The sequence below is a fragment of the Parus major genome, chromosome 5 (assembly GCF_001522545.3).
Source record: "Parus major isolate Abel chromosome 5, Parus_major1.1, whole genome shotgun sequence".
Taxonomy (NCBI): Eukaryota; Metazoa; Chordata; class Aves; order Passeriformes; family Paridae; genus Parus; species Parus major.
The window spans coordinates 16,137,271-16,147,301 of NC_031774.1; the positions used below are offsets into that span (position 1 = coordinate 16,137,271).

The following is a 10,031-nucleotide window of genomic DNA, read 5'->3' on the forward strand; positions in this document are numbered from 1 at the left end:
GTCCATTCATAGTGGTTTTTTTTTTCTAATCTAGAGTTGGTTTTTTTTTCACAAATGATACTTGAGAGGAATCCTTCACAGCTGATTTTTCTTTTATTTCTTTAATGTATTGAATACCTATTATGAAATAAAACTCTGTTGAAATTGTGCTTTTTTTCCTAGACCTTGAGTATCAGTTTCCATCCTAATCTATCATCAAAGGTTATAGTTTGCTTTCACATTTCTTCATTTTACTGTCAGGGATAGGAATAGCAAAAATTAGTTTAAACAAATGTTGGTGGTGTTGTGGCTGCTGGAGTATTTTAATACAACTATTTAGTATTTTTATTAGCTTTTTCATTTCAGTGTTAGTGATGTGTGGGGGTATAAAGAGAAATCAGTGTCTTTTGAATTATTAAAACATTTCAGAACATCTGTGAGCAAGGCTTCTAGGAGAAATGCAAATATATGTTTTCTTAGAATAAGAAGGAAAAATGAAAACCTGTATTAGCAGTACATGCTAATACATATATACAATATGTCTTTGCAGTTTTGAGTTGTAGCCTACTGAAGAGCTTTCTCTTCTAGGTCCTCCAGAAGCTTAGTCAGAAACCCACGTTAATCTATTTTCATGTGGTAGTATATTTTAGAATTATTTTCTTTACTGTCTTGCCAAAAAGCATAATTAATTTTTTAAGAACAAATAGACTATACTGGGGTTATATCATAACTTTTGAAGGAAAATTTGCATATAGATGGGAGAAATGCATTTATAGAAAGCAAGTAGATTGAAAATGATCTTAGCTACATCTGTGTTTCCATGGATGAGAGAACTATGAAAGTACTACTGTTTGAAGTATTCAAAGAGTTTACTTAGAGCATATTTTTAAAACATTTCAGTGTACAAAAAATGGACAACTTTTGTAACTTTAATGTATTTACCACTGAAAGAGAATGAAGGATGATTCAATATATTTTAAAATCATCTCCAATTATAACCCTAGTGAATGAAAAAGTACACTTTCCATGTGTGCTGTCCATGTTTCTTTATGGATTATCAGGAACCTAACACTCAGAGGACAATGTTTTTCTGCTTTAAATTTGTTACCTCTGTAACAGTCATCAGTTTAGTGTTGAGTATTCAGGTTGATTTAAAGTGCTTAAAGCTATTTTTAAAGTTATTCTTTAGGTAGTTATAAAAGAGTAAGTACGTAATGGGGGAATGGTTACAAATCCCTGCCTGGTACAGCCAGGATACTCCTCTGTGACTACCCCACCTTCCCAGGTGTCCTTGTTCAATAGGTAAAAGGCTCTGCAAGTGGAAACCAAATGATGAGGAGGATGGTTCATCTGTGTTGGAAGACTCGCAAAGTCTTCAAGTTGCCCTATGTACTGTGTTGAAACTGCTTCCAGAAAGAAAGAAAGATGAGGTATTGGCATAGGAGACCTTCCAGTGAGTGGAACAAGGTCCAGTTTCCTGGCAAGCCCCACTTCTTGGGGAAGTCATCTGCTTCTGTGTTCTCCTTTATCCTTCTAGTTGCAGAGAACGGTGAGGGAAGAAGGAAGAAGAACCAGCAGATTGGTACTTGGTGACAGCAGCTGGGGTACATGTCTCAAACAGAGAAAAGCATCTTTGCACAAGGGTGCAGTGCTCATTAAAAGAGCATTAAACTGGATTGAAAGGGAAAAGGGCTAAGCCTGGTGGCCATGCACTAGTGTTGGATGGGTGGAGTGGTAGCACAATCCTTCACGCTGCTCCGTGATGTGTGAGTATGCTGGAGCACATTTGAAATACATATAGTACACACAGCATTAGGAACAAACTAATGGAGCTGGAAGTGAGCAAATACGAGGAGTTTTTTCATCTTTGAAGAGCTGTTTGGACATGGGTAAGGAAATTTTACCTAGTCCACAAAGAGGACTGTATTCCCAAAGACTGCTAGAAAATATACCCCTGAGTCAGAAAACTTCTGATTCCATTCACTGGACTCTGTCATTTAGGTGATGAAAATGACAATTGAAAAGTACTGAAAATGTTAATTGATCAAATAAAACAGCTTTGTCCCTGTTTTCGAGATGCATTAGGACCATTATGTGTATAAAAAGGATATGTGATAACACTTTCGCTAGTGCAGCATAGTGCAACACTTTTGAAGTGCAACATAGCTGCAATGTTTTCTTGCTTTATTTTTTAGAGGCCTCTTAATTGTTTTTTACCCCAAATACAGGGTTTGTGATAAAGTATGTGTTTGCATATTTCTGTAAGTTATTTGAGGTATTTTGCAGTCAACTGTTTTTACTCTTCAATACTGCAATATATAAAAAAAACAAAACCAAACACTACAATTTAATAGATTTTTTTTTTAATTATTTTTACAAGTAAGACATGAAAAAAAGAATGTTAAAGAAGGAGCACAAGTTATTCTGGGGAAGACATGATTCCAGCTTCCCTAGGGGTCTCTGCTTTCTTTTTCAAATGATCATATCCTCAGCTGAGTTGCCATTGGGAACCAAGTGATACAGCCTGTTGCAACTGGGAGCTGTATTTTGCAGATTTTTGGAATTGGGAGTCCTGTTCTGCAGTAGTTTGTGAAGAGCAACTATTCACACACTGGCAGTTTTCCACGTAGAGATAGCTATAATTTATGCTGGTTCCATTTTGGCAAGTCAGGGTCACTTGTCTTGTTTGGGTACGGAGTTCCTGGCAGCAACCACACTTATGTTCCATCTGGTTTGCTTCAAGAGAGTACCTGTATTCCGCCGGGGGAAAAAAAATCATCTCGTTAAAAAAACACAGAAGATCCCCTCAGTGATTTTTCTTTTGCGAGGGTTTGGTTTGGGTTTGGTTTTTTTTTTTTTTTTACATCCTCTTTTCCTCCTTCTCATGCACACTTAACAATGTGATTTTCATTACTTTTGTCTTCAACTGTGAAACCGTTCTTGCTTCTATTGAATCCTATTCAATTTGGTGGAATCATATAAACACATTAACTCTGTTGCTATTCTGTGATCAGAGAATTGTGTAGGTTGGAACAGACCTTTCAGAACATCAGAATTAACCCAGCACTACCCAGTCCACCACTAAACCATGTTTCTAAGTGCCACACCTGCCTGCCTTCTAAATACTTGCAGGGATGGTGGGTGATTCAATGGCTTCCCTGGGCAACCTGTTCCAGTGCTTGACAACCATTTCAGTCAGTGAAGAAATATTTCCTAATATCCAATCTAAACACCTCCTAGTGCAACTTGAAGCCATTTCCTCTCATCATTTCACTTCATACCTGGGAGAAGATATCAACCCCCACCTCACTACACCTTCCTTTCAGGCAGTTGTAAGAGAGTGTGAACATCTCCCCTGAGCCTCCTTTTCTCCAGGTTAAACACCTCCAACTCCCTCAGCTGCTTCTAGACTTGTGCTCCAGACCCTTCCCCAGCTCTGTTGCCCTTCTCTGGACATGCTCCAGCACCTCAATGTCTTTGTTTCACTGAGAGGCCCAGAACTGGACACAGGATTCGAGCTGTAGCCTCATTATGGCTGAGTATATTGTCCTGGTCCTGCTGGCCACACTGTTTCTGATAAAGGCCAGGATGCTCTTCGTCTTCTTGGCCACCTGGGCACTGCTGGCTCATGTTCAGTTGCTGTCACCAGCACCCCCAGGTCCTTTTCCACTGGGCAGCTTCCCAGCAACTCTGCCGCAGCCTGTAGAACTGTCTGGGGTTGTTGTGACCCAAGGGCAGGATGCAGCACTGAGCCTTATTGAATCTCACACAATTATTGGTAAAGATATAAAACAGCAACACTGAGCCCCAGGAACCACCACTGGTGACTGTCCCCCAGCTGAAAATAACTCCATTCAATACTACTCTCTGGGCCTGATCATCCAGCCAGTTTTTGACACAGTGACCAGATCATCTGTCCAAGCTAAGAGCTCCCAGCTTCTCCAGGAAAATGCTGTCAAAAGCTTCACAAAAGTCTGGGTAGACAATATCCACAGCCTTTCCCTCATCCCCTAAGTGGTTCACCCTTTCATAGGAGATCAAATTGGTCAAGCAGCAGCTGCCTTTCCCAAACCCATCCTGGCTGGGCCTGATCCCCTATTCACCTTGTATGCACTCCATGAAAGATAATCTACTCCATGTCCTTCCCTGGAACCAAGGTCAGGCTGACAGGCCTGTAGTTCCCTGGATCCTCTCTCCAAACTTTATTGTAGATGAACATTTCATTTGCTGACCTGCAATCATTTTGGACCTCCATGGTTAACCAGACTGCTGACAAATGACTGAAAGTGGCTTTGTAAGCACTTTCTCCAGCTGCCTTAGTACCTTTGGGTGGTAAATTAACTTGACAGACCAGTATAAAGGAAGCCATAGAGCTGTTAAATTAATTTTTGGAACTTACATTGAGGAGCCAGGACAAGTTCCTTCACAATATGACAGCTCAACAGGTTCAGAAGACTCGCAGTCAGCATGGCGAATCACAGTTTCCTTGGTGTAAGGCTTGCAGTTTTTAGCTTCATAAAAAACGGGGAGGAGAGAAAATATACTTCAGTTCTCTAGTTCTGAACTAAAGGAATTGTAAACCAGTTTCATAGTGCTTGATGTCTGATTACTGAGAATCAGCAGTATGTGGTGGGGTGGGTACTGTGTAATGTATATGGAGTTGTCAGGTTATTATTTGGTTTCAGCTGTAAAGTGCCTTTGGAAGATAATGCTGGGTCCTGAGCATTGCTGGCTTGATTTGTAATATTCAGTATCAGGAAAAAAATTGCAGTTTTCTTTTGAATAAACAGTGAAACACAGGGTCTTCTTAAATAGACTATGTGAAAACAGGTTAGTGAAGAGTCCTTCCATCCACTCAAAGATAGTTAAAAGTTGAATAGAACGTTATTCAGGCACAACACGTAAACATAGCATTACTTACGTTTACATATTTTGCAGCAGCCATCAGATGTAATCTCTGCTTCGTCCTTTGTAAAAGTAAAGGAGGATTTGTATTAGTGCACAGATAACAATCATGAGTAAGAATATGAGTTAGCACTACTGATACTGGGCAGAAGTCTTCTCTGTAATGAACCCTGAATGAAACAATGGATGACACTGTCACCACAGGAGTCTTGAATACTTGAGTCTGAATAGCCTCATAAGAAAATACTATGCTTTTATTATTATTGATCACAGAGCAAGCCTAGTTTCATTCTTAAAACATTCCTGCAACTTCAGTGGAAGTGATTTGTTGTATTCTTCCTTGTTTCTCCTTGTTCATTTAAACTGAATTCAGTCAATGAAAAATTTGTTTAAAACTTACAGGATCACACTCTTCGGGGTCGTACTCAGGGCATACTTTTTTACTTTGGACTGCAACAAACTGATCTTCAATTTTTTCACATTTGTAATGGCTGCATTGATCGAGTGGCAGGATCTCATTAACCTAAGATTTTGTAAGAAAAGCAAAAGTTGGTTTTTTTCATTGTGATCAAATATCTCTGAGCTAATTGAGTTCTCACTCCTCGAAGATTCTCAGATGCTTCTAAACTTCTTTCAAGTGACAAAAACAAAATTCTGCAAACTGTAGTTAGCTTGAAAGTTTAAATCCTGGCTCTGAACACTTAGACCATAAATTAGAAACCATTGCTCCATTAGCCACAAAAATCAAGAATTTGATTCCAAATAATGTTCAACTCAGAAAGCTGATACATTGTTTTTCAGAGTAATTTCAGTATTTTATTTTTATTAGTAAGGGACATGAGTTGACTCTTAGCTGTTCTAACTTTTATGGGGTAACAGAGAGATCTAAAAATGAAATAAATACTTACATTGAGCACATGAACAGTGTTGTTACTGAGTTTGACTTTGCAAGCTACTTCAATACACTTCCCACAGCACTGTCCTTCCTCAGTCATGTATTGGTAACCCTACTCGGAAAGAGATGAAGGAGAAAGTATGTGGAATTGGTGATGGAGAATTCTAGTCTTGCTGTAGCTGACTGGGCAGCCTAGAGAACCTGAACTCACCAATGGGCAAGATGTCTCACACTGAATTGTTTCACAATGCACAATGTTTGCATTAGTCTCTGGATCTTTCTCAGAACTGCAAGTACACTTCTTACATGAATCGATTACTACTGACTTTCCAACCTGCAAGACAGAAAGAAAAAAACCAAAAAACATTCAAATGCAACAGTTTCTATATAATATAAAGACAGAGTTGAAAGCACTGCTAAGAACCATTAAGGTTTCTGAAATGCAAATACAACAGTTCTCAAATTCTCTTGAACAGTTTTTGGGCTTCATGCCTTGCAGGAAAGCTCATATTAAGAGGAAACTAAATGAAGCAATATAAAAGCAGCAAACTAACAAAATTAAATTGAGACTGGTTTGTACTGTCTAATTATTTTTACTAGCTTTTCAATGCTTCATTTAAGACTATTTTTTCTCTGTAAGTTATGTTCAGTGGTTGTAAAACAATTATAATTTAAAAACAGGGATTAAAATAAGCCTTTACATATACAGATATATAAGCAGAGATCTAAATTTACATATGGGTTTTAGTCTTTCTGAAATGTATCCCTAAACACTCCAGTGCTAATATTTAAATTATTATTAATTACCTAAGTACCTATTTTAGCAAAAGGGTTTAGGCATCAATTAAATAAAAAAACGTTTGTTTTTGTTTTTTAAGGTTCTCTAGGCTTATTTCAAAGAGCAGTTGAGTTTGGGCTATTCATCAGATTGTCTGGCAAAGTCATTAATTACAGAAGTGGGAGGAAGCTTAAAAAGAAAGTACATCTCTAAAAATGGTACACTCTTTTTCTATACTACTTGTTGAGGAAGACTTCTATGACAAATTTGATTTTGACTTTACCCAAAAAATGTCCAATTAAGGGCTAGAGTGAAAAACCCCAAAAAATATACTGGGAAAAGAATTTTCTCAAAGACTTATTTTGGTAGAAAGGATGTACTTTTCACTTCCAGCAATATAACTGCTATATCATTCTTACCGTGTACAGTGTTCCATTAATCACACAGACATCAGGTACTGGTTCTGAAAACCAAAACAAAAAATTAATTCCAGAATAATTCAAATTGTGAGACTTCCTGAGAAGTCAAGATGTTATCAGATTTTGTTAGTGACACAGAGAATATGGAAAATTTGAATTCAATCCAGCTGTACTTAGACCTCATATGTAGTGCAGCTGAATGTTTAAGTAAAGTTTCATCATTAAAATTTACTGGAAAGTTGGAGAGGAATGGCTTCAAACTCGAGCTATGCCTTTTTTGCCCTTTCAGTATCTGGTTCCATTCATACTTGTTGTTTCCTCTTTGAACCCTAGGAGTCCAGTGATATACAAAGATGCTTCAGTTATTGATTCTTTATGACCTTTCAGAGCATAGGTTGTATGGAAGATTGACTCTGTGGAAAAAGGTGTTCTTGCTGTGGTAATGTAAATTTCACAACATGACAGAGCCCATCTTTATCTTTCTCAGAATTGCTTCAAACTTGCCTGTTCCTTTGTTTTGACTTTCCTTTTTAAGGATTAATTTATGGATACTTTTTTCTTTTTATTCTTTTGCACAAGTATATTTACATAAATATATGTATATAGAAGTGTATGTTTATAAACAAACTAATATAACCGTGAGATTTTTTATTTTCATTAGCATCTGGTGAGAGTGTAAGTATAATTATTACTTTTCATACACTGTCAACTCAGTTACTGATTACAATTCACTTTGTACTACTGCTTCCCGTTACTTGGTCTCATATTTAACTGTTAAGATTTTTAGTGGCTTATGTTTATGCATCTTAGTTTAGTTGCATTTAGGCTAATGCTAATGTGCTCCTATGTTCCATTAACAACTTGAAAAAGATGCATTGATCACATTTATAATTGCACATACAGAGACAGTTGAGCTACATAGACCAGTGAATGTTCAAAATATTATTCTGCTCTCACATCCATTCTCTCATCAAAGTTAAATGAAAATAATATTATTTTTTTTAAACAAAACCTTAATGCATATTTAGCCAAAAATTGTATGTTCACTGAGACAGAACAGTTAAGAAAGATCTTGCTGCTACTGTAATAAACAAAGAACTTCCTTAGATATTAATGGAAGTGCAAATGCAATTTACTGGAGTGTGTGGCGTGGTATTTATACATGTACTTTTAATACTTACGGCATTCAAATTCAGGACAACATGGGTCTTTTTGTGGTAGTACAGGCATGGAAACAAATCCTAGGTCACAAATTGTTTGCTGAGCTGTTTGGCATGGGAGCGGCTGGCATTGCACAGTAGCAGTGAGTGAGTCACAGACACACTTCTGGCATTCATTTATCCACTCCTCTCCAGGCTGAAAATATGTAAATTATTTATTCTTAAATGCTCCTTCCTCCTAGTTTTTCAGTTTTAACTTAGGATCTACTCTCAAAATTAGTAAAAAATTCAGATTTCCTGGATTCTCTTAGTACATTATTTAAGAGCAGTTATGCTTAGAACAACCACAGAATTTTCTTCCGCATAAAAATAATGGTATTTTACATTTTATGACTAGTCTACTTATATCTATGAAATTTAAATTTAAATTTAAATTTAAATGACTTTTATTAAAACCAAAAGTCTGTGCCATGATCTTTGTGAGCTTTTCCACCTAGAGATTACTTAGAAGTCTGGTAATGCCAGGTTAAATAATTGTCTGCTATAACGTCATTTGTTACATGACCAACATTGTTATTGAGATACACAGAAGTTGATTTGAATTGGCTGTTAAAGGACAGAAATTGGTCTGGTTTTGCAACAGTGGTATATTAGATAGTAGGAAGGGGTACCACCTTTCGTGCAGGATTGACATCAGTACAGTTTCTTTCTACTGAAGTTGTGAAGGTTGTTGCTGTGGTTGGTGAGGCAGTTTGCGATGTAGTTGAGGAGGCAACTGAAGGAACGGGAGTTGTCAGAGGACATGGCCCATAGAAGGGTTCAATCTCACATTCCTTGCTGCAAAGTGCATAAAAATTACAGCCAGCTCTATCTGTTCTGTTGTATACCACTTCCCCTGTAGATGAAAATTGAAGGAGAAATTACAAGAATGAAAATAAATAGGGAGAAAAAACCCAAGAAAATATTGTGAAAATATAAAGTGTAATCATGTATAAAAAGTTCTACGTTAGATAATTTTGAGTGGCTATATAAATAGAGTCTTAAGGGTTTCTATTGCTTACAAAATTTTTTATAATCATAAAATAAGACACTTACCGGGAGAAAATAAAGTTTCAAACACATGACAAAAGCATGGGGTTATTTTGCTGGATGTAACAGATGTGCTGGTAGAAGAACTGAAGGTTGCAAGAGTGCTTGTAGTAGCATGACTTGGTTGTGATGTACCAGTTGAAGTTGCTGTTGAACACAAGTAATGATTTAGTTTGCAGGTACAGGATTTTGATCTAATAATTTTAATATATTCAAGAGGTCTGTTCAACATTCTGGCAAACCAAGTGAACATTTTTGTTGCATTCAAATATTTCACCTATTCATAAGTGGAGATTGTGGAAATTTTTCCATTATACATTGAATAAAATCTGGCCTTTGGCAAATCTTATGAGATTTACCTCTAAAGTTTTCAAAAGAGTTTTGTTCACTGAAGTAAGAATTAATACTATGAAGTTAACCCAGCTGTCAAACACAGATAGTAGTAACAAAGGGGCAGATTGATTAAAAATTGGTTTATGTGTTTGAAGGAATATAGTCATAGACTCATACAATCACAGATTGGTTTAGGGGAAGAAGACACAGAACACAAAGATAAGAATGTTGGTATAAAGACAAAGCTGGTTGTAAAATTTTAAGAAGTAGACAATAACATACCTGGGCGGGACAGTAATGCCAGAGAAAACTGTTTTAGCAATATTTTCTACAGTAGGAGAAAAGAATGTTGTAAGAGTTTCTGTAATACCTGAGGTACTTCCAGACTGAGGAAGAGTGGTACTGAGCAGAGCTGAGTGGCCAGTAGTGGTTCTTAATTTTGTTTCAGGTGAAGTGGAGGCACTGCCACTGGT

General features: G+C 37.0%; 1 protein-coding gene and 1 long non-coding RNA gene across 2 annotated transcripts; both read right to left on the reverse strand.

The window, feature by feature from the left end:
* Positions 1 to 2,320: 2,320 nt before the first annotated feature.
* Positions 2,321 to 8,927, reverse strand: LOC107205658 (mucin-5B-like). Its single transcript, XM_033515240.1, has 9 exons — positions 8,811 to 8,927; positions 8,158 to 8,332; positions 6,977 to 7,020; positions 5,991 to 6,113; positions 5,793 to 5,891; positions 5,285 to 5,407; positions 4,901 to 4,946; positions 4,379 to 4,490; positions 2,321 to 2,729 (listed from the first exon to the last, which is right to left on the reverse strand). Exons 2-9 carry the CDS (start codon positions 8,204 to 8,206, stop codon positions 2,468 to 2,470), a joined length of 858 nt encoding a protein of 285 aa, XP_033371131.1. The 5' UTR covers positions 8,207 to 8,332; positions 8,811 to 8,927; the 3' UTR covers positions 2,321 to 2,467.
* A 91-nt stretch (positions 8,928 to 9,018) lies between these two features.
* On the reverse strand, positions 9,019 to 10,025 carry LOC117244569. Its single transcript, XR_004497921.1, has 3 exons — positions 9,929 to 10,025; positions 9,232 to 9,372; positions 9,019 to 9,031 (listed from the first exon to the last, which is right to left on the reverse strand). It is a non-coding gene; the product is annotated as an uncharacterized LOC117244569 (long non-coding RNA).
* Positions 10,026 to 10,031: the final 6 nt, after the last annotated feature.

Coding starts and splice junctions, on each gene's coding strand:
- LOC107205658 (XM_033515240.1), bottom strand. CDS start 8,206: ATGCCTGTACTACCACAAAAAGACCCATGTTGTCCTGAATTTGAATGC. Junction 6,114..6,976: donor TTAATGGAACACTGTACACG/GTAAGAATGATA, acceptor TCTGTCTTGCAG/GTTGGAAAGTCAGTAGTAAT. Junction 4,491..4,900: donor CTGCTGCAAAATATGTAAAC/GTAAGTAATGCT, acceptor TTTTTTATGAAG/CTAAAAACTGCAAGCCTTAC.